This window comes from Sus scrofa, chromosome 8 (genome assembly GCF_054392235.1).
Source record: "Sus scrofa isolate SSC_HxYL_T2T_F1_AM1 chromosome 8, Sscrofa_HxYL_maternal_Yorkshire_Landrace_v2.0, whole genome shotgun sequence".
Classification (NCBI taxonomy): domain Eukaryota; kingdom Metazoa; phylum Chordata; class Mammalia; order Artiodactyla; family Suidae; genus Sus; species Sus scrofa.
The window spans coordinates 30,055,183-30,080,628 of record NC_139390.1 but is presented as its reverse complement, the minus strand read 5'-3'; the positions used below and the strand labels follow the sequence as shown (position 1 = coordinate 30,080,628).

Below are 25,446 nucleotides of genomic sequence, written 5' to 3'. Positions count from 1 at the left end.
TATAATTTTTATTTAAATAATTGATTTCTAACAGACTAAGTCTTTACCTGTTTCTTTGCTAGGACTGAATTCATTGTATTTATCATGTAATCAAGAGAAGCACCTGTTCAAACATCAACTGCTATATGTTCCTATGTGTCAGGGTCAATGTTAGAAAACTCCATGCCTTTTACACTATAACTGGGTTTCTATAGCAGATTCCCAAAGCCATCGGTGTCCTCCTCCTTTTCACACAGCATTTGCCTCTGCATGTGGAAGGCTGCTTAGTGCTAATGCTGGGGACTCTGCCTTCAGGATTTTCTTCTTGACCATGAGAGTGCACTTGGCCCCCACAAAGGGCAATTCAAAAGTGCTGGAGGTTGTTTCAGGAAGCAGCCCTTAACCAATGTCAGAAAGAGAACTGGCAGGTAAATACACCACCTTTCTCACCCCCTCTGGGGGGATGAATCTAGGGTGTACTTTACATTCTCCCTGAATCTCCCAGTGAGGTGGAATTTGGGTTCTCTCGGGTAGAAACAATTTTATTGGCTTCCTTTCTATTTTTATTTCTTTATTTTATTTTTAATTTTTATGGCTACACCTGCAGCATATGGAAGTTCCCAGGTTAGAGGTCGAATCGGAGCTGTAGCCATTGGCCTACACCACAGCCACAGCAATGCAGGATCTGGCCGCATCTGCAATCTACCCTGCAGCTTGGGGCAACATTTGATATTTAACCCACTGAGCGAGGCCAGGGATCAAACCTGCAACCTCAGGGACACCATGTTGGGTTCTTAACCTGCTAATCCACAATGTGAACTCCATTTCCTACTTTTATTTCACATCCACATTCCTCCAAGGGTGTTTCCTGGGATCACCTCTGATGTCAACTACCTCTAGTTGAATTTTTGTCTAAGGGTCTGCATTTGGGGGGAATCTAAACCAAGAGTGTGTTATATTTCAGGCCAAATGGAAACTGAGTCTGGTTTTCTGTGACTGGGGACCTTGCTGAAGTTCTAGTCTGAATTGGTATGCATGAGAGCCTTTGCTCTTTGGATCAGACGAGGAATATTGTTGATGTGTATTGCTTCTACACACATCATCCCTGTCTTTTGGGAAACTATTAAAATAGGGCATGAGCAAATTGGAGCAGATTCTATATCAGGTTCTTTTCCAGCTTCATTATATCAGCTATTCTCCATTCTCAGGCATAGGCTGGCAGCACACTGTCAGAGCTGAACCATCTATCTCTCACTCTGTGCCCATGACATCACTCATGCTACTGTACAGGATGTTCGTAGACGCCTGCTCAGCCATTCTGGTATATGCACAAGCCTGGAAGTACCAGAGATATCCTCTGAGGAGATCCTTGACCTCTGAAGGGATGGGAGCCATTAGATAAATATTGCTCTCTCTTTTCTTCTTGGGTAAAAAAATGAGGCAGAGTCTACACCATTCCTCAGAGTCCCCAGTGGGACGGAACCTTACTTGCCCATGAAAGTAACCAGCTCAATAATAAGCTGACTCTTGGGTTAGCTTTCCCTTCTTCCTAATTTCATTCTGCCCAGTCCCTTACTCTTAAGCCCTGAGATTACTTCTTCAAAACAAATGAGCTGCACCCAAGACTCTTGTCTGAGTCTTCACTTTGGGGAGGAGAAATCCAAATAACCCTTTTATATGCTAGTTGTTTCTTGCCCTAAAAAACCTGTAGTCAATCAGAGAACATGTTACCCAGAAAACTAAAATAAAAATCATTGAAACAAAAATATAAGTAGAAGTGCTGAGATCATTTAGATTGAGTGAAAAAGAGCATCTCAGAAGTGATAGCTTTCCACTGGGCCTTGAAGATGACTTAAACTTTGGATTTTTCAATGTGTAATGATGAAGAATAGAAAGCCCATTCTAAGTAGAAGGGTGAGGAGAACAAAGGCAGTAACACCCAGGTCTGTCTCGGGACTGGTGTTGACTGGACCATGAAGTTCATGAAAAACAGCAGCAGGTCAAAGACCATGGAAAGTCAGATTAAGGTCAAATTGTCAAGGGTCTTGAAAGTCAAGCTATGGAGTTAGAATTTGGGCCTATAGGAAAGTCATTACTTATACTGCTTTGAGAATTAATAGTGGAAAGCAAATTAAAACCATAAAATATAGGCTACAAATGTATGAAAGCTCTGGCTCTGTAATGGAAGTTGCAACAGTTGGGTTTCAGTTCTAACTCCATTACTTATATGTGAATGACCTTAAACTATTTACTTAAATTCTTTAAGCCTAAATTTCATTTTTTGAAAAATGTACCCTTAGAGTAGCTAGTCAGGACCTTTAGATTTCCAAGTACAAATTAAAGACTGGTTACAATAAGTCCCCCAAAAGGCAGAGTTCACAGGGCCAACTTTCCAAGCGGCTCTGTTGAAGCCCCTTTCCTAGGATTGAGTAAGAGGGAATTCATAATATATCAAAAACTCTCTCCAAAATCCTCTTCTAATCTTTAACTCCTCTCAGATGCTCCAATCCCTTTTATTGGCTAGAATTCAACAAAGGGTGGTAAAACCAGTTATCCAGTTTCATACTTCAGTCCAGGGCTCTCCACCAAACTGAGATTAAAATAGTTCCATTTTTGTCAGCTTGTCATACCAATAAGACTTCAGGAGAATGGGCATTTCGTGCAGTGCTAATAGGAGGGCCAAGTAATTTGGGAATATATATCATGATCTTTGACTTATAATTCTACTTCTAGAGATTTATCCTAAGGAAATAAGTTGAAATGTGGACAGATATTTCTTCACAAGTGTGTTCATTGCAAGGGTCATTGTTAACAGTGAAAAATTTGAAGCACTTTAATTTCCGACAAGGGAAGAATGTGCTAGGCTCATTTAGTGACATATTGTACAATTATTAAAAGTAGTATATATGGTGAAGATGGTAAATTTTATTTTATTTTTGACCACAATCTAAAAAAAAAAAAATGTACTTAAAATTTTTTATAACCAACAAAAAGAAAATGGGGTTTAGGGGAACAAAACCAGGTTTCCATTAAAACCGGAAGTAGCAGAGGATAAAGATAATGAAGCCAGGTTGTACATGCAAGCATTCTGGAATTAAATCCTGGCTCAATTTCTCTGTAACTCTGCGTCTTTGGATGAATTCCTTTACCTCTTCCAGCCTCCTTTTCCTCATTTATAAAATGGGCATAATAACCGTACCTCTCTTACATGGTCATTAGGAAATCAGAGGTCTAATGTGTGGAAAGTTGGGGTGCGCAGTGGGAAGGAGGAATTCCCACCTGGATTCTGCCTCTTCCACCTCCTCAGAATGGCCCTGAGTGGCTATGTAATTCCTCTCTGCTTTGTTACCCTGGCTGGAAAATGAGAATAATAATACTTGTCTCATACTGTTTTTAGGAACATTAAATGAGTTAATATATGTAATGGGCAGAGAACAGTGCCTGACACAAAGCAAAAGGTCAGTCAATGTTAGCTCTTATGGTTATTGTATTAGTATCTTCATTATTTTATGCCACCAATTGTGAACTGGAGCTGAGCTGCTGATTGTGTTCAGTCTAGATTGCCCTTAGCTTTCTAAGATAAAATAAAATTCTAAGACAGAATATGACTACCAAAAACAAACAAACAAACAAAAAAAAAAAAACCCAAAAAAACCCTGGAAACAATTCTCTGTTAAAATAAACAAATGAATGAGCAAACAAATAAAAACAACCAAAAATGATGAGCAGGGAAATAATAAATTGGGAAGTCAACTGGTAGCAAATATCACAAAATAAAATTCTCTTTCCCTTTTTTATAGAAAGAACTAATAAGATAAAAATAGAAAAGCACTAAGATCTCAACTGATATATTGGCAATGAGATGGACAGCTCAAAACAGGATGCAGTTTGGAGTTCCTTTGTGATGCATCAGGTTAAGGATCCAGCATTGTCACCACAGTGGCTCAGGTCGGGGCTATGGCAAGGGTTTGATCCCTGACCTAGGAACTTCCACAAGCCATGGGAACAGGGAAGAAAAAAACAAACAAACAAAAAATACCAAAAACCAAAACAAAACAAAACCAACCACACAACAAGAAGGATCCAGTTAAAAAACAAACGCATGAAAAACTTCAACGTCATTAGTGCAACCTGAGTGTCACCTAAGTTTCTAGCTGTGGGGTTATCACTTTTATTTTCAACAAAACCATGTGAGTCCCTCCTGAGGATTTCAGAGGTGTGCTGAATTTCCTGGCTACCTCTCCTGTTCTCTTTCTGGACTGTTTCTTCCTGAGGCTCCCCAACACTTTGGACAAGCTCATCCCTACCTTCCTTGGCTGTTCCTGAGCTCTCTGATGGACATCCTTATACTAGGACATGGTTGCTTTTTTAATTCCCCTCAAAGTGGATGGCAACTCTTCATAAAAAAAAAAAAAAATCCATTATTAAGTTCATCAGCAACATCCCATGCCTTTGAGATTCAAGGGAGAAGAGTGCTGCATGTTGATGGTGGGGTCACAGGCAGACCCATGAGGATGTTTACCTCTCTTCCAAGACAACCTGAAGATACAGGTAACTCCTTAGAACTGCAGTAAGATAGTCCCCTCCCCCAAAGAAATGGAAACATGGGAAAATATGCTAAGGGAGTTTCTAAGGAATTGGTATAACAAGATAAATTGCTGATGCAAGAGGGGAAAAAAAAAAAAGAAGAACTAGATATTAGAGGGCAATAACCATCTAATAGGTGTTTGAGAAAGAGAAAAGGGAGGGGAAGATATTAGCTAAGAAGCAGAATAGAGAAATTTCACAGAAGGACCTGCATCTCCTTATCTTGTCCAATGAAATGGAAGGTACAGGGCATCTTCCCTTGACATTATAGAACACCGAGGACAGATCCTAAAGGCTTCCAGAGGGAGAAAGAATGAGAGGGCAGGTGGGGTGGGGGGAGGGGGGAGGAGCGAGAGCAGGAGAACGAGAGCAAGGCAGAGGGAGGGAGAAAGGGAGAAAGCAGCACAAAGAATCAGAAAGCAAAACAGCATTGCACTTCATACGATGCCCGAAGCTAGACACTGCAAAAATCTTCAAAACTGTGTGAGGAATTATTTGCAACTTAGAAATTTAGATCCAGTCAATCAACAAAATAGGAGGCAGGATATGTAAGTTCTTACCCCAAATTAACCATCAAAGGACTCTTTCTTAGCAAACTGTGGGAGGATGTGTTTCACTACAACAGGTGAAAATCAGGGAAGAAGATGTCAGGCATTCCAGGAAACAGGTGATCTGATAAATCTAGACAGACGAGAGAGGGGAAAGGACGTTGCAGAAGGGTAGTAACTACAGTCAGGGGTCAGGGTAATCATGGAGTTGTGATCACAGTACCTAATGTAGTTTTCTGCTGTGCCCCAATATGTCCATAGGCCACAAATAATGTAAATACCGAACAATGATTAAACCCCAAGTAAGAGACAGCTGTTTTGAAGAGTTAATCATTGAATTGGAGAAATCATTTCTCTTTCTTCTTCTTTTTTTTTTTTTTTTTTAGCAGCTGGTCAAGGTTATTACAAGTCGTAATGTCAGCTATCCAAAAGATTACTTCCTCAAATGGGCCTCCTCTAACCTGGCAGCTCTAAACTTTTTCTTCTTGGCATTTTAAGATATATTTTTTTCACCAGATCTAAACATAAGCCTCTCGCACAAAATATCATTGAGGTTACATAGGTTTATATTTTATTTATTCCTTTTTATTAAAATATAGTTGATTTACTTTTTTTTTTTAAACCAGATATAAATGACACCAGATGCGGTGGTAACGGCATAGATACTGTTCAACAATAGATTCTCCAAAATAATTCTAGAGAGTTCCCATCGTGGCGCATGGTTAGCAAATCTGACTAGGAACTATGACGTTACGGGTTCAATCCCTGGCCTTGCTCAGTGGGTTAAGGATCCGGCGTTGCCGTGAGCTGTGGTGTAGGTCGCAGACACGGCTCGGATCCCGCATTGCTGTGGCTGTGGCGTAGGCCAGTGGCTACAGCTCCGATTCGACCCCTAACCTGGGAACCTCCATATGCCGTGGGAGCAGCCCCAGAAAAGGCAAAAAGACAAAAAAAAAAAAAAAAAAAAAAAAAAAAATCTAGAAAATTCACAAAATAAAGTCCTCATTTATAGTTTTTGCCAATTTCTTGGTGTAAATACTCCCACCATGGTCAAATTCAAGGTACCCATGTGGCATCACTAAAGGTGGAGTTAGAGAGATACTAATAATATACCACTGTGTATATTGCCAGCATACAGATACTATAGACAAGAGCATAATAGTAGTAAATACATAATAAGATAATTAGAAGTGATGAGTTTTGAATACTTATTAAGTTTGTCCTCAATATCATTTATTTAATTGCAAGTACCATAATTTAATTTTTAATGTTTTTGGCTGCACCTGCACCATATGGAAGTTCCCAGGCCAGGGATCAACCCAAGCCACTGCAGTGACAACACCAGATCATTACTCACTGCACTGCAAGGAAAGTCTTATAATTTTTAACTGTTGATTTACAATATTCTGTCGATTTCTGCTATACAGTAAAGTGACCCAGTTATACATATATTCTTTTTTCTCACATCTTTCCTCCATCATGTTCCATCACAACTGACTAGATACAGTTCCCTGTGCTGTACAGCAGGACCTCATTGCTTATCCACCCCAAATTCTGTAGTTTGCATCTGCTAACCCCAAACTCCCAGTCCACCCCACTCCCTCCTCCTCCCCCTTGGCAACCACTAGTCTGTTCTCCATGTCCATGAGTTTGTTTCTTGACAATGGTTGTTTTTAACAACTGACTCATGAAAATTAAACTTTGACTCCCATGAGCTGGCATAGCTGGCTTTAGCAGACCACTGGATGTTTTGGAACATATCTTAGTAAGCATGACTCAGTGTGTAAGTTTTTTATATTCAGTCAAAACAATGGGACAAGTTTGGATGCAAATAAGGAAATCTGGGGTGAGTCCTCAGGCTCATGGGCCTTTCAGGATATTTATGACATGATTGAGCTTCTGTATATCTTTGTCTAAAATAAGCACTAAGCAACACATTAATAAAGCTATAATAATAACAACCAGCACCTGAATGAGAAATCCAGACTTTCCTCTTTCCTTCTATACTCTGTTATTTTGCTGCTCTCTTGTCTAACCCCTGTAGTTGATTTTCTCCCTTCTTTTTGTCTCCATTCCTTTCCTGTCCTTTGCCTTCCAGCTGAATTTTCTCCATTTTATTCTTCCTCATTCTTTCTCCCATCTCTTTGCTTTCTCCTCTTTAATCTGGTGTCCTTCCTGCTTTTCCAAATCTCCCATTTTCCATTTTTTCCTCTTTACTCTTTCTTTAGTCTTTGTTTATCCTTTTTTCTCTTTCCCCATAACCACCTCAAACATATAGGTTTTTTTCTTTCTTGCCCCTAAAGCCTTTGGGATAATTTCTAGGGACCCAGTTCCTGATAGATATTTCTACAACCCTATTATTTACAAAATGAGCAAGGTCAGCTGAGAAAGGGAGCAGCAGCTGGAGTCAGGTGAGGAAATGAGAAATAGCAATATTTGGCATCACTGGGAAACATTTTATGGTAACTTCGAGTTCCAGTTTGTGGGTTAATTGTAGGATGGTCATTACCAACTTAAGACTCTAGCCCTATTTTTCCAATATGGCAGCCACTAGCAGTATGTGGCTACTGAGTTTTTTTTTTGGGGGGGGGCACACCCGAGGCATTTGGAAGTTCCCAGGCTAGGGGTAGAATCAGAGCTGTAGCTGCCAGCCTACATCCTACACCATAGCCATAAGGATGCGGAACTGAGCTGAATCTGTAAGCTATACCACAGCCTACAGCAAACTGGATCCTTAACCCTCTGAGCGAGGCCAGGGATCAAACCTGCATCCTCATGGATACTAGTCTAGATCATTACCGCTAAGGCACAATGGGAACTTCCTACTGATTTCTTACAATGTGGCAAATCTGAACTGAAACATACTGTAAGTCTAAAACATATATCATATTTCCAAGACATTCTATGAAAAAAGAATGTGAATTATCTTAGTTGTTTGCATGTGAACATTTTGATACAGTGGATTAAGTAAAACATATTATCAAAATTAATTTCACCTATTTCTTTTTGTCTTTTATTTATTTTTTTGTCTTTTGTCTCTTTAGGGCCGCACCCACAGCATATGGAGGATCCCAGGCCAGGGGTCTAATCAGAGCTGTAGCTGCCAGCCTACACCCGAGCCACAGCAATGCAGGATCCGAGCCGCATCAGCAACCTACACCACAGTTCAGGGCAATGCCGGATCCTTAACCCACTGAGCAAGGGCAGGGATTGAACCCGCAACCTCATGGTTCCTAGTCGGATTCATTTCCACTGTGCCACAACGGGAACTCCTCTTTTTATCTTTTAAAATGTGTTTACGAGATAAAGTTACTTATGTGACTTGGATCCCTTCTCCATTCTGTTGGACAGTGCTGCTCTCGTCCTTGGTAATAAAGTATTTACTAAATCTCTGCAAAGTCTTTCAGTTTCCACTGTTTATCTAGGACCATTTTAATTTATTTGTTTGAACTAAAAATTTCTCCCCACCTTATACTCACCAAGTGTAGTAAATGAATGACAAATGACTTGGATTTCCTAACTGTGAGAATTTTATTTGCTTTGTTTTTCAGAAAAAATAACTTTTTCACTATTTTCTATTTTCTTTTACTCTTTTCTCTTACTGAGATTTATAATGAAACTAGCAGAACTCTTCTCAATGATCACCTGCTTCATTCTAGGCTGTGAGCTAGACTTCAGGGGCTTTAGGGAGAAAGCAGTCCCTTCAGGTGGGGAGTCTTGGGGCACATGATTTTCCTACCCACCTGCCTTGGTCCCTAGGGAAGGCAAGACATAAAATAGGCCTGCAGATTATTAAGTGTTCCTCTCCCCAATAGAGATGCTACATTTTGGATGGTGAGACAAAGAGCCAATCAGTTTTCTTATTTTGGAGGACGTACCCTGAGGACGAATCTCACCCCTGCCCTTAAGCCATGCCACTGAGAAAGTCAGAAAGAGAGGTCGGAATAATAGAAGCAGAAGCAGCAATAAAGAGCATCTGGGAGTCAAAAGAGAAGCATTAAGAAAGAGGAAGAGTCAGAGGGAAGTCATAACTAGAGAGCAGCCTTTGCCCACGTTGGAGGGTACAAGATGGCCTGGCAACCAGGGCTGCCTCTGGGAGTCCCGAGGAGCCGGAGCTGTGTGCTGCTGCTCTTCCTCACTTCCTGTGGGTTCTTTCTTTCTTTTTCTGTAGTGTCTTTTTTTTTTTTTCTGGTATTTATTTATTTAACTTTTTAAATAGTTATTTCCCCAATACAATTTTTTTTCTACTGTACAGCATGGTGACCCAGTTACACATACATGTACACATTCTTTTTTCTCCCATTATCATGCTCCATCATAAGTGACTAGACATAGTTCCCAGTGCTACACAGCAGGATCTCGTGGCTAATCCATTCCAAAGGCAATAGTCTGTATCTATTAACCCCCAGCTCCCAATCCATCCGGCTCCCTTCCCCTCTCCCTTGGCAACCACAAGTCTATTCTATATTTTAAATAAACCTCCAATTGCTTGAGGTAACCCAAAGCTCTCTATTGGTTGCAAGTTATATATGAAGGCAGAAATGGGGCAGGTGGAAGTCTGCAATCAGGGGAAGGCTCGAGGGAGGAAATGCATGTAAGTGACTGAGTTAATGCATCTGAGTGTGTGTGTGTGTGTGTAAGAAAGAGAGAGGTGGAGGAATATCATGGCAGATATCTCTGAAGCCCAGAATCAGAGGAGAAGGCGGGAAAAAGGAGGGAAAAGGGGAAAGATTTTTGAAGGTAGTTTAAAAAAAATTACTAGCTAAAGATATCAGCACATATGGTTCTGAGCATATTATTCTTATTATTCATTGCAAATAAGGATTTAAAGATTTTAGAAATTCCAGGTGAGGGCAGAGGAAATGGTAGGTACATAAACTCTTGGGCACCTAAAGTAGTGAAATGTGTGGCCTTTGGAGCCAGATGGACTCGGTGTCGAATCCTGACTCCATCTCTTACTGGTTGATGACCTTGGACAGGTTTCTTCTTCTCTCTGAACCAGATTCATCATCCGTCAAATGGAAATCATAATATGTTCCATTTAGAGTGTAGTGAGGATTAGTCAATATCATGTTTATACCACTTCCTGCACCTGGACAAGCTACAGTGATCACGATGATGGCACAGAATACTACTCGCTAACCGGGCTTGATCTGTTTCTGGAAATTAAATTTAAAACTAAGTAGAGAAAAACTGCCCATCCCCTGACAGTGTAAAGTGTTTAAAAATGTTTAAAACCCCAGAGAAGGAAGAATATGTCTTCGGACACCAAAACCCCCCAGTGATGATTTTTCCCCACGAGGGCTGTAGAGAATGTGAGGGTGCAGATCAGAGCAGTTTGAGAATTTCTGAGATAAAAGGAACTCCTGATTTTCTTTTTGCAGTTATTCATCCTACGATTTTCCCCTTATAATACATGTAGAAATATATGCAATACATTTTGACTAAAAAGTCACAACATGATTATTTAAAAAAAAATTGGTTGGGGAATTCCTATTGTGGCCCAGCAGAAACAAATCTGACTAGTATCCATGAGGATGCATGTGTGCTCAGTGGCTGGCCTCACTCAGTGGATCAGGGATCCAGCGTTGCCATGAGCTGTGGTGTAAGTTGCAGATGCGGCTCAGATCTTGAGTTGCTGTGGTGGAGGCTGGCAGGTGTAGCTCTGATTCCACCCCTAGCCTGGGAATGTCCATATGCCATGGGTGCAGCACTAAAAAACAAAAACAAACAAACAAAAAATTCGTTTTAAGAACACCCCCACCAATTTTACATTTACATAAATGTTGGAGGCATGACTATGCAACGTGACAAAGAATGGAAAGAAAAGACTGGCGCCACAGAGTGGCTGTAGAGGTCAGTCTATACTTTACAAAGTCTTGGGACTCGCTCATGATCCTTGAGGCAAAAGGAATGAGAACAACACCAAAGAATGGCATCTTGAAAACAAGATTGCTGAAGCACTGATGTTGCTGATGGAAAACCATCTGCTCTGATATTCTCAGGACTGGAGCCTTGGGGGATTTTCGGGAGAGGCCATAGATGACTTGAAGCAAACAACAAATTACAGCCTGGGAGGGCTAAAGCATTTATGATTACTTTATGTGCTTAGGAATGCCTGTCCTAGCCTGTCTTGCTTCCAATCTGTTTGAAGTAAAATACCGATGTATCCCCTGCACGTGCAAGGAAATAGAAAATAGTAAATAAAAACCATGAATTGGCTCAGAGGGTTGCTATGGCCTCTTGCAGGCAGTAGCCCCCTGAGCCCCACTCTATTTCTGTGTCTCTTTCTTCTTATTTCTGCGGCACCACTGACATCGGGACCTGGGTTGACGAGGAGGCCTTGTCACATAAACCTATTATCATGATTCATTTAAAAATTGACCATTCCTTGAATAGACGAGGTCCTACTGTATAGCCCAGGGAACTATATCCAGTCTCCTGGGATTAAACCATAAGGAAAAGGAATATTTTAAAATATTAATGCAATAAAAAATTTAAAAATAAAAAAATTAATTGACCATTCCTCCCATGACGAATCCATTTGGGAATTTTTATCTTCCTTAGTGATCTCCAGCCCTGTCATCTGCATCTAAAGTCAAGTAGAACAGCAGAAACTGTCACAACATTGTAAGTCAACTATACTTTAATTTAAAAAGCTAAAAAAATAGTTATACCAGTATTCACAAAAAATAAAGTCAAGCATAAACAAAACCTCCAAAAAAGGTTACTTTGAAAAAATTAATGTTATCTGCAATCTACATTAAAAAAAAAAATACAGCGCTTGTTCTATCACTTCATTTCAAGACAAGGTCTCTAGTTAACGCGTTTCCATTCCCTTTCAGTCAGATTGATCAAATTTTGGTGCCACCATTCCCACTTTCTCTCATCACGACTTTGCCTTCCCTCCCAATTTGATGGGTGGGATGACTGATCTGAACCCTGAAGTAAGGTACCATCAAAGTGCTCAAAGATGCTGGGGGAAACAGATATGGCAGTTTTGCAAAAATTCAAACATAGCCTTGCCATATGGTCCAGCAATTAATTCCACCTCTAGGTATCTACCCAAAAGAACTGACAGCAGAGACTTGAAGCATTATTCACATTAGTCAAAAGGTGAAAACCATCCAAATGTCCATTGATGGGTGGATGGATGAACAAAATATGGTATCTACAAACAACAGGATATTATTCAGCCTTAAGAAGGGGAAGGAAATTGTGGTACATACTTCAGCGGGGAAGAAGCTTGAACACGTTGTGCCAAATGAAACAAGCCAGTCACAAAAGCCAACTGTTACATGATTCCACTTATTTGAGGTACCTAGAGACGGAAAATCTACAGAGATAGAAAGTAGAACAGTGGTTACCAGAGACTGAAGAGAGGGAGGAATGAGAAGGAATGAGGAACTCAATGGATAAAGAGTTTTAGGGGGGGTTGATGAAAGCGTTCTGGAGATGAATGGTGCTGATGGTTAAATAACTATGTGAATGCACCTAATGCCACTGAATTGTATATTCAAAATGGTCAAAATGGTAAATTTTATGTTATGTGTATTTTGCGGCAATTCTTTAAAAAGTGGTCTAAGATTATGAACTTCTGCAACATGTAATGCCACTGGCATACAGTAGAGGGCACAGGAGTGCAAACCTCACAGAAAAGCTTGATGCAGTCACTCCCCAAGCCAATTCTGGGTCTGCCAATGAGTCAGACACACCTGCAGCTGGGAGGGAGCCACTGCAAGCCTGAGGGTAAGAACTGTTAGCTTTGTGTGTTGTAACGGTTGTGAAAAAGAGGGTTGCATGGGTCTTTTTTTAAAGAAAATGGGAGGAAAGTAGGTTTATTCAGATTTTCACGTTATTTAGATTTATTCTGTAGATGGGAGGAAAGCAGCCTTGTTCAGATTTTTAGTATTTATTATTTTGCCTACATTATGCTAAAGATTAATGATTAGAGAGTGACTTTGAGACATACCATTGATCACCATTGATCTGAGGAATTGTCTTGTGTTTGAGAGTTTGATTTTCTTTTGCTGGTTTCTTACAACTTGTGACACCTAGCAGATGTGTAGCTTTGGAGAGAGGCACATGGCGTGAGAAGGGAGGAAGAGGCCACAGTAGCAGCTGGCTCTGCCTATGAAATTAACCTTGGCAATCACACTCTATGCTACTTCATTTCAGAGTTTGAAGTGCCTTCAGTTTGGTTTCTGGAAGGGACCAGATAGGTCTGGGTTCAAATTCATGCTCTACCACTTATTCACTGGCTCACTTCAGACAAGTTTCTTAACCTCTAGGTGTTAGCTCCTCCATTTGTAAAATGGAGATAAAAATATATATCATTTTGTTGGATTGTTGAGAGGCTTGAACAAGAAAATGTACAGAGAGCATTTAGTTCCATGTTGGACAAATAGGAAACACTCATAAAATATCAGTTGTTCTCACTCTTATGTTGTAATGATTACTCAGCATTCAATGGGTTTTAAATCCTTCTCCCCCCCTCCCTTTTTTTTGCATCACTGGGAATAGAGAATTTGGATGATCAAATATTCTTTGGCAAGGAGTTCTGTGGTGGTGCAGTGGGATAAGGGTCTAAAATTGTCACTGCTGTGGCTTGCGTTGCTGCTGTGACAAGGGTTTGATCCCTGGTCTGAGAACTTCTGCATGGGTGCAGCCAAAAAAATTTATTCTTTGGCGAGCCACCAATAGTCATGTCATGGTGTCTTTTGACTTGGACTTTTAAATCATAAACTATTAAAGAAAGTTATTCTATTTTCCACCTGTTTTCAGCCGAATGGTAACAGTAGCATGACTATGATAATAATATATTTATTGACAGCATCTTTCATCAAAAATTTATGTCTGACTTTTAAAACTGTTTAAATGAAATGCCATAATACACATGCATTGCCTCAGAGATCATACTTTTACATTTTATTATATTCAGAGAAGTTCAGAAAGAGTTAGTTCCTCTCAATTCTTTACAGTAAGTTTCAGATGAGGTTGTGGTATTGGGCAGAGAGAAGAGGTGGGTAAAACAGGAAAGCTAGGAATCTCAGCTCAGGGGATTCCAGATAAAGCAACTGGGTTAGATCTTGCTGCATTTTTCAAGGGCCTAAACCTAGGAGCTTAACGTCAGGTGCTCTGAATTGAAGTACTCTGTGAGATTATAACGTTAAAGGCAGCTTCATCACCGTGATGAATACACCTGCCAGTGTCTTACCAAGGCATCGTGGAGGCTGAGACACGAGGAAAAGTTAGTCACTAATCCGGTCTTTATGAAAAATTTTGATTATTTTGTTCATCATGGATTTTACATTAAGTTTAATTCCAAAAATATTTTACGGAAGTATTATTTATCCTGATTACAGAGTTTCTTGGTGCCTCTTAACATTTGTGCCTGCAGTCACCCTAGTCTTGGCCCTGATAACAGCTACCATCTGTGATACATCAGGCCGGATACCAAGTGATTTATATACATTCTCTTTATGCCTCTGCACAGAACCCGTGATACAAACAAGAAAACAGAACCTTTCAACAGTTCAATAAATGGTCTAAATGATTATAGCTGGTGAGGGGCTACAGTTGGCCTTGAACACAGACCTATCCATCCTCGGCGCAAACTCACCCTCTGATCATCATACATGGCACCATAGCAGGAATTTGGAACTCAAATTAATTTCAAACTCAAATTAATTTCATTTGATACATGTTTTTGAGAGCATAGCATGTACCACCTTGTGCCAAGGAATACAAAATTGAAATCACTCATTCATTTATTCACATACACATATAATGGGTTTACTGACCATATGCCAAGGGCCAGGCATATTCTATGTGCTGGGGATACAGATATGGACAAGATTGCCAGACCCCCTTCTCTCATGGCTATGAGAGGTGTGGGAGGTGGTCAATGCATAAATAAATGAAAGCTTCAGATAGCGGTAAGTACTCTGTTTGGTAGAGAAATAAAATAGGACGGTGTGAATAGCAAGTTAATTTACATGACCTCTTTAGGTGGTCAGATCAGGTTTCTTAGAGGAGGTAAACTTTGAGCCAAGATGTAAATGATGAGAAAGACCCAGCCAAGGAAGGATGGGAGAAGAGCAGCCCAAGCTGAGGGAAGAGCTAGTGCAAAGGCCCCCAGGTCAGAGCAAGCATGTTGCGGCCCAGGAACGAGGAGAAGGGGCAGCATGACTGGAGGGCGGTGCCCAGGAGAAGAGTCATATGAAATGAGATTCCAGAAGGGAGCAAGCCCAGTGTGGTAATCCATACTGGGGACTCAAATTTCACAGTAAGTGTGAGAGTGCATCAGATAGGAAATAGCTGGGGTGCTGTAACAAGTGGCCCCAAGATACAGTGGCTTAAACTAGACGGTGCTCAACATAAGGACTCAATCCATGTCCGTCCTTGTAAGTAACTGAGCTGGGAGGCACTGGCACACTTACTCCTTGGGTTCCTGGAACTGTGTATAAGGAAACACTGAAGAATCCGCATGATATATTGAAACATAATCCCATCATTATTCATGTATTATAGCATATAAAATGGATTTATCTTGGAGTTCCTGTTGTGGCTCAGTGGGTTATGAACCTGACTAGTATCCATGAGGATGCAATTTCAAACCCTAGCCTCGCTCCATGGGTTAAGGATCCAGCATTGCCATGAGCTGCAGTGTAGGTCACAGACAGGGCTCAGATCCCACATTGCTGTGGCTGTGGTGTAGGCCAGCAGCTGCAGCTCTGATTTGATCCCTAGCCTGGGAACTTTGATGTGCCACAGGTATGGCCCTTAAAAAAGCAAAAACAAAACAGATTTATCTTGACTCACCCTGGAGAGACAAGATACCTGTTGCTGCATTCACCATGGATTATATTTGTGACTGTGAGGCAGTTACAGGACCTCTCTAAGCACCACCATCTATACCTATAAATAGTGATAGCATTTACCTTATAAGGTGGTGTTGTGAAGATCAATCTATAGAAAGTCAGTGTTGCTTAGCCCAATGAATGGTAGTTATTATTCACAAAGAACATCAAGTGGCCACTGCCTCATTTGCCTGAGAGTCAATATGGCGTGGAGATGCATGCTATCGCCACACTGAATAGTTACAAATGTATAGATTCATCAAAAAGAACAATTACTCAGGTCATCTTAAATGTGGGTAATGGATTAAAATTATGGTAATGGCAACACATTTATTTTGCTGGCTTCCTAAAATCTGGAAAATAACTGTGGAGATAAAGTTACATCACAGAGGCTCTTTTTAATGTCGGTATTTGTTCTTATACTGATCACTGGATGCTGTACTAAATGTTACAGAAAAAGGAGATGACCAAGAAAGGCCCACATGGGATGGACTGGAGGAAAAAGACAGGAGGGAATATCTCAGTGGAAAGGTGAAAGGTCACCTTAGCCCTACCCCCACCTCGTGCCTCTCACGACCCTCTTCCACTGAGCACACAGTGGACAAGGAATATAAAAAGTCGACCTTCTGTCCTCACTTTCACATCACAGAATGATTGTCTCTCTGTCCCCCTTCCCATTTTCTATGAAACGATTTTATAAAGTATTTTCATTTTTCTTTTAGGAAATATCAACATATTTTCTAGAATTCTTTCACTTCGACAAGCACAACAACAATAAAATGAAACAAACTTGGGCAGGTTCTAGAGAAAGAAAAGTCCAGATGAGAGTGAGACAATATTCCAAGGGTTCTTTTGCGTTCACTCTACCAGTTTTGTCCCCCCACCACACTTGCATGGGTGCACACTTACACACACATATGCAATTCTCAGAAGAGTGGAACAGCGGAACAGCATGAAAACAGTACAGAGAAATCTCACCACGGTGTGAGTTTGCCTCTTGTTCCTCCTGCTTGTCTATGCAGTGACCAGTCTGGGGGAGACTGAGAGTCAATGTCCATTAAGCACACGCAAGTCGAAGCAGGAAAATTCTCACCACTGCTAGTTACAGGCCCTTGTGTTTTCAGAAAGCCTGGTGTGGGAGGACGTAAAGGTGAAGAGTTTATTGAACCTGCCGTGGCTCCCCAACCCCCTCACTACCTTCTTTCCTGCACGCAGGACCCGACAGCCTCCCAAGGGTCTTCCCTGGCAGGCTTGCACCTTTCAACTCATTTCAACCAAGAAGCAGAGCACTCTTTAAGATGTACATCAGGAGTTCCCATTGTGGCTCAGCGGAAACGAATCTGGCTAGCATCCATGGGGACACAGGTTCCATCCCTGGCCTCGCTCAGTGGGTTAAGGATCCAGCGTTGCCCTGAGCTGCGGTGTAGGTTGCAGACATGGCTGGGATCCTGTGTTGCTGTGGCTCTGGCATAGGCTGGCAGCTATATATCTGATTTGACCCCTAGCCTGGGACCCTCCATATGCTGCAGGAACAGCCATAAAAAGAAAAATATATATATACACACACACACACACACACACACACATACATACATCAGAACCTGCTACTCCTCTGCTCTAAATCCTGTGCTGGTTTCTTATTTCAATCAAAGGAAACTCCCCAATCCTTGCAAGCTCGGATGTCTTCAGCCCACCTCCCCAGCTCCACACCAGTCACTCCTCAAGTTTGCCAAGCATGCTCTTTGAACTTGTATTTAGTCCTCTCTCTCCAGAATACCCTTTCCCCAGACAGGTGGTTGTTCTCTCACACCCTTTAGATCTTTTCATGAAGGTCATGCGAGGCTCTTCTAGACCACCCTAAACGACCACCCAGGTGCTCGCTATTCCCACTATCTTAGTTATTTTTTTCTAGTGCTGATCAGGACCTAACTTGTAAATGTATCACTTTGTGTATTGTCTCTCTTTTCTTACCCCCTACTGCAATGTCAGCTGCCTAAGAAAAGAGATGCTGTACTATTCACCCTTACATCCTCAGTGCCTAGAAAACTTCCTGGCAGAGTAGGTACTTAAAAATATCTTGAATAATAATGTTGTGAAATTCTTAATTCTCCAGCCCTGTTCTGTGTCTAATCACACACTGGAAGCCTGACTCTTAGATCAAAATCCTCAGATTTTCTTCATCTGTAAATTATGAGTCATAGTCCTTCTTTCACAGTTTTTGATAAATGAGTGAGATAATACAAAGAGTTTAGTATATCTCTTGGTGCATCAAAAAGCTTCAAGAAATGAAGTCTAGAGTTCTCATTGTGGTACAGCGGAAGCGAATCCGACTAGTATCCAGGAGGATGTGGGTTTGATCCCTGGCCTTGCTCGGTGGGTCGGGAACCCTGTGTTACTGTGGCTGTGGTGTAGACCGGCAGCTGAAGCTCTGATTCAACCCCTAGCCTGGGGACTTCCATATGCCATGGGTACGCCGCCCCTCCCCAATAAAAAAGAAATGAAAACTGTTTCTATCACTGTTACTATTATTTGACAGTGATCCAGGCTGCTTTTGCCACCAACCTGAAGCTATTTGGAGGCATAAGGACAGGAACCATTCTGTTTATTTCTGTGTTTTAGACTTTGCAATAACTTCGGTATTATTGAAAGGCAGATAGTAGCTCAAGAAACTCTATGTTCACAAATTCAAAGCTGAGGAACAACGTCATGGCATTAATTCAGGGGCCCACAGTATTCAGTGATAAAGAATTATTTCAGTGAGTAGTTCCTATTGTGGCACAGCGGAAATGAATCCAACTAGGAACCATGAGGGTGCAGGTTCGATCCCTGACCTTGCTCAGTGGGTTATGGATCTGGCGTTGCCATGAGCTGTGGTGTAGGTCACAGACATGGCTCAGATCTGGCATTGCTGTGGTTGTGGCCAGCAGCTGCAGCTCCAATTAGACCCCTAGCCTGGGAACCTCCATATGTGGCGGGTGTGGCCCTAAAAAGCTTAAAAAAAAAAAAAGAATCATTTCATTGAGAGTTTATGTCCACACAAAAACCTGTACATAGTTGCTTATAGAAGCTTTATTCATAACTGCTAAAACTTGGAAGCAGTTAAGATGTCCTTCAGAGATGGAAGGAATCAAATCTGGTGCATCCAGGCAATGGACTATTATATATATTCAGTGGTAAAAAGAAATGAGTTATCAAGCCATGCAAAGACATGGAAGAAAACTTAGTGCATGTTACTAAGTGAAAGAAGTCAATTTGAAAAAGGAACACACTGTGTGATTCCAGCTATATGTCATTCTGGAAAAGGCAAGACAATAGAAAGACCAGTGGTTGCCAAGTATTGTGGGGTGGGTGGAGGATGAACAGGCAAAGAGGATTTTTAGGGCAGTGAAAATATTTGGTAAGGTACGGTAATGATGGATACATTTGTTCAAGCCCATAGAATGGACAAGAGTGAACTGTAGTGTAAACTGTGGACTTTGGGTGATTTTGATGAATCAATATAAGTCTATCAATTCTAACGAATACATCACTCTGAAGGGGGATGCTGATAATGGGGGAGGCTATGCTGGGGTGCAGGGAGGGCAGGAGGGATACAGAAAGTCCCTGTACCTTCCCTTCAATTTTGCTGTGAATCTTAAACTGCCCTAAACAATCAAATCTTAATTTGAAAAATTTCTTTTAATTTTCTTAAAGCCTTCAGGCTATCAGAATGGGATTGAGAGAGGATATTGAGTATAACCTGGCAATGCAGTTCTGCCAACTAGTAAATAGCTGTCTCCCTTCTGGGAATCTTGAATTGCCCCAGTGATGGGGGTATGAGACAGTAACTGACTTGGAAATCCATGAGTCAAGCTCTGAGATCAAGTCAAAGACTCAATATTTGGGTTGGGACCCTATTCCAAATTCTTGAGGAATATAGTCAGATATTAGCATTAAAAAAAAAAATCCCACAAGGTTTAACAAATCGTATAACTACCTAACATTATATGCTGTCTTTCCAGGATCTGAATGTATCTTCCTCATTCATATGAGGTGATGTGTGATAAAATTCATATGAGGTGAAAACAGTGACAAAGTCCTCAGAATTACAATGAAACTTATCAGAAGCATTTACATATTTTGTGGTATTGTCATGTCAGTGCATGGAAGGACTTCAGAGCTGCCAGAAGAAAGGGAATTGACTACCAACTGCTCCAACATGTCTTTAAGAAAGGTTCCCACAGACTTGACCCTAACCACAACCACACTGGATTTATCCTACAACCTCCTTTTTCAACTCCAGCATTCAGATTTTCATTCTTTCTCAAAACTAAAAATTTTGATTCTGTGCCATAACAGAATCCAAGAGCTGGACATCAAGACCTTTGAATTCAACAAGGAGTTACAATATTTAGATGTGTCTTACAATAGACTGAAGACTGTAACTTGGTTTTCACTGGCAAGTCTCAGACAGTTGGATCTGTCCTTCAATGACTTTGACAGCATGCCTATCTCCGAGGAGACGGGCAACATGTCACACCTGGAAATCCTGGGTTTGAGTGCGGCCAAAATACGAAAATCAGATTTCCAGAAAATTGCTCATTTGCATCTAAATACTGTCTTTTTAGGATTGAGAACTCTTTCTCATTATGAAGAAGGTAGCCTGCCCATCTTAAACACAACAAAACTTCACATTGTTTTACCAATAAACACAAATTTCTGGGTTCTTTTGCGTGATGGAATCAAGACTTCAAAAATATTGGAAATGACGAATCTAGATGGCAAAAGCCAATTTGCAAGTCAAGAAACTCAACAAAACCTTATTTTAGAGAATGCCAAGACATCCATTCTGTTACTTAATAAAGTTGATTTACCCTGGGATGACCTTTTCCTTATCTTACAATTTGTTTGGCACACATCAGTAGAATACTTCCAGATCCAACACGTGATTTTTGGAGGTAAGGTTTATCTTGACCACAATTCATTTGACTACTCAAATACTGTAATGAGAACTATAAACTTGGAGCATGTACATTTCAGGGTTTTTAATATCCCACAGGAGAGAGTCTACTTGCTTTTTACCAAAATGGCTATAGACAATCTGACAATATTAGATGCACAAATGCCTCACATGTTGTTCCCTACTTATCCTACAAGATTCCAATACTTAAACTTTGCTAGTAATATCTTTACAGATGACGTGTTTAGAAAACCTGTCCAACTGCCTCATTTGAAAACTCTCATTTTGAAGGACAACAAATTGGAGACACTTTCCTTAGTGAGTTGCTTTGTCAGAAACACATCCTTGGAACACTTAGATCTGAGCCAAAATCTGTTACAGTATGAAAATGATGAAAAGTGCTTGTGGCCAGAAACTTTGATCACCATGAACTTGTCATTCAATAAACTTGCTGATTCTGTTTTCAGGTGCTTGCCCAGAAATATTCAAATACTTGACCTGAATAATAACAACATTCACACTGTCCCTAAAGAAATTATTCATGTGACATCCTTACAAGAGTTAAATCTTGCATTTAACTTTCTAACTGATCTTCCTGGGTGCAGTCATTTCAGAAGACTCTCAGTTCTGAACATTGAGATGAACTTAATCCTCAGCCCGTCGGTGGATTTTTTTCAGAGTTGCCAGGAAGTTAAGACTTTAAACGCGGGAGGAAATCCATTCCGGTGTACTTGTGAATTAAGAGATTTCATCCAGCTTGAAAAATATTCAGAGGGCATGATGGTTGGGTGGTCAGATTCATACATCTGCGAATACCCTTTGGATCTAAAGGGGACTCAGCTAAAGGATGTTCATCTTTCTGAATTATCTTGCAACATAGCTTTGTTGATTGTCATCATAGTGGTTATCATGCTAGTTCTGGGGATGGCTGTGGCCCTCTGCTGCCTCCGCTTTGATCTGCCCTGGTATCTCAGGATGCTGGGTCAGTGGGCACAGACATGGTACAGGGTTAGGAAAACAACCCAAGGACAACTCAAGAGAAATATTCAATTCCACGTGTTTATTTCATACTGTGAACATGATTCGGCCTGGGTAAAGCATGAATTGATTCCCAATCTAGAGAAAGAAGATGGTTCTGTCCTGATTTGCTTTCATGAGGGAAACTCTGATCCTGGCAAGAACATTACTGAAGATATCATAAACTGCATGGAGAAAAGCTCTAAGTCCATCTTTGTTTTGTCTCCCAATTTCGTCCAGAGCGAGTGGTGCCACTATGAACTCTACTTTGGCCACCACAACCTCTTCCATGAAGGGTCTGATGACATAATTCTTATCTTACTGGAACCCATTCCACTCTACTGCATTCCTACCAGGTATCCTGCACTGAAAGCTCTCATGGAAAAGAAAGCATACTTGGAATGGCCCAAGGATAGGCGTAAATGTTGCCTTTTTTGGGCAAACCTTAGAGCTGCTATTCATGTTAATCTATTAGAAACCAGAGAGGTGTGTGAACTACAGACATTCACAGAGCTGAATGAAGGGTCTCGAGGTTCTGCAATATCTCTGATAAAAACAGACTGCCTATAAAGCCCCACCTATGCCTAGGGAAATCGAGGCCTGCATATACCATTAGGATATAAATGGATACAACCTGAATGATGGCAACTTGGCAAAATATCTCTCAAAATGCAAAACTGTCATTCTTTCACATCAGTTCCTTGAAGGAGTTCTAAGAATGTATCCTATAGAAACACAATTCGCAAAGATTTATGTAAAAAGGTGTTCATCCTGGCATTGTTTATAATCATGAAAAATTGAAAACAGTTCAAATGACCACAAAATAAAAGGTTTATTTAATAAATTATAGTTAATTTACATTAACTGTACATAAAATACATTAATGCAATAGAATATTAAACAGCCATTAAAAATGAAATGGCTCTAGGAGTTCCTGTGGTGGCTCAGCAGAAATGAATCTGACTAGTGTCCATGAAGATGCAGGTTTGATCCCTGGCCTTGCTCAGTGGTTTAAGGATCTGGCATTGCCCTGAGCTGTGGTGTAAGGTGGCAGCTATAGCTCCAATTCGACCCCTAGCCTGGGAATATCCATATGCCTTGGGTGAGGCCCTAAAAAGGCAAAAAAAAAAAAAAAAAAAAAAAAAAGGAGAGAGGTAGCTCTATATTTACTGATATGGAGAAAATTATATTTTTGTTTATAGATAGAAATAAGAATCTAAAGGAATTTATACCAGTACAATGCTGTAGTAATAGTAGTTTGGGTCTAGGAAGCTGGATTACAGGAAATACTTGGTTTCTATGTTGTCTATTTCTGTAATGCTGGGGTTATTTAGGATGAATCTCTGTTTCTTTTGTAAGCAGATAAAACAATAAAGATAATTTTTTAAGCCTACACATCCTACTCATTTTGCTTGGGTCTTCCCTTCAAGCCTCAGGTCATAGAAAGAAAACAAACTCTCTTAAATTTTGCAAAATCATATTTCAAAAACAAACATTCACGCTACTTCCCTGATCAGAAAAATTTCTGAAGCTCACCCACATGGTAAAGGAAGAAAATGCCATGTTCCTTTAAGACCTGACGCCCATCACTTCTCACAGCCTTGAATCCTACCAGGGAGCCCTATCAAGTTATCGGCCCTCTCCCAGAATTCTCTTTGCCTTTCCTGCCCCCAGACCCTAGAACTTCTAGACCTTAGAACACACCTGCCTGTAACACTTTTCCTGCTTTGGTTCGTTCAGGAAATCTTACACATCCCTCAGGCACAGTCCAAATGTCGACTCTTCTTTGAAATCATCTTCATTTCTTCCCCCAAGCATGCTGCTCCCCTATTCTGTATAACTCTTTGGAAATATTTCTATTATCAAGCTGATCATACATGTTTTAAAAGGATCCCGTTCTCACTCTTTAGTGAGCATGTCAAAGATGAGGACAGACTTCCCTTGTATCAGCAGCTCTGTCCCTGGTTCAGAAAAGGTGTTCCAGAATACGCATCCAGAATGCGTATGGAATGGGCATTGGATTAGCGAAAGGAAGTTATTTATTTATTTTTACTTTATCATTATTATTATTTGCTCTTTAGGGCTGCACCGGAGGCATATGGTAGTTCCTGGGTTTAGGGGTCATCAAATCGGAGCTACAGCTGCCAGCCTATGTCACAGCCACAGGCACAGCCATGCATGATCTGAGCCACATGTGCAACCTACACCACAGCTCACGACAATGCAGAATCCCCGGCCTGCTGAGCAACAGCAGGAATGGAACCTGCATCCTCATGGATACTAGTCAGATTCATTTCTGCTGTACCACAGTGGGAACTCCAGCTAAAGGAATTTAGCAGGGACTCAACTGGCTTCAGGGTAGAATGTGAAGACACACTTTGAGAAGCTGAAGCGGAATATCAGGAATAGGTTAAAGTCAGGAAGAGAAGATAGAAAACCCAGAAGTGAAAGATGCCAGGGTACAGCTTGAATGAGGTGAATTAGCCAATATTTGGTTCCTCTTGACTTAACAAACACATCTTTCATCTCATTCAATCGAATAATACCAACCCCCTAAGCAAGTGAAAATTGGGTTTGGCATCTGCTTTATTTTCTTATGGGTTATGGTCTTATGAATTCCTCCCGATAGTTGTCATTTAAAAAATTGACCACTGACTCAAGAGGTCAGCCTGAGAGGAGAGGGAGAAGGCTGCGTGCCAGTCTAGGAGCCTAGTGGTCCTTCCTTTTGGCCAGTGGCCAGTCGACTTTGCGGAGCTGGAGTTCAGCAGCCCTGAGGCTGAGAGTCTCTCTTCCTCCTTCCTGGTGAGCCCTGGTCCTTTGGGTAGAAGGGGAAACCACAATGGCACCAGGGCAGAGCATGGGGAAAAGCCTTTCCTCTCAGGCTCTCAGATACCAGTGTGAGTCACAGTTTCTGGAGGAATCAGACAGAGGCTGTATGAGGATTTTGCAAATCTTGCATCAGTTACTCAGTGTGAGACTCTTACCTTGAGAGATCAATTATTTGGAACGCAGCAAAGAAAGCAACATCAACTCTAAAGTCACCAGGATGGGGTTATTCACGGCAGTTATTCCATTCCTCAGTTTGGTAATATAGGTTTTTAACTAGGCATTTTATTACCATTTTTAAAATAGCTATGTATAAAATAGATAACCAACAAAAACCTACTATATGGCACAGGGAACCATACTTAATATTTTGTAATATCCCATAAGGGACAAAAATCTGAAAAAAATAGATATATATGTATATATAACCACATCACTTTGCTGTACTCCTGAAACTCACACAACATTGTAAATGAACCAAACTTCGATTAAAAGTAAGTAAATCAAATAAAAATAACATGGTAGGCTTAGCTCTCAGCAACCTCTTGTCTCAGCAGCTGGAGAACCCCTGAATCTTCCCTATCAAACCAATGTACTGTGTCTTTCTCAGAAACTGAGACACCATTGACAATTTCCCCATGTGTTTGGTTTTGACTGTTATGGATCATAATAAGAGGAAATGGATTTT

General features: G+C 40.8%; 1 protein-coding gene across 1 annotated transcript; it reads left to right on the top strand.

Moving 5' to 3' along the window:
- The first annotated feature begins 12,798 nt into the window (after positions 1-12,798).
- Positions 12,799-22,776, top strand: TLR10 (toll like receptor 10). Its single transcript, NM_001030534.1, is given in 2 exon segments — positions 12,799-12,863; positions 19,978-22,776. A coding segment is annotated over 1 exon segment (2,436 nt). The 5' UTR covers positions 12,799-12,863; positions 19,978-20,066; the 3' UTR covers positions 22,503-22,776.
- The last annotated feature ends 2,670 nt before the right edge of the window (positions 22,777-25,446 follow it).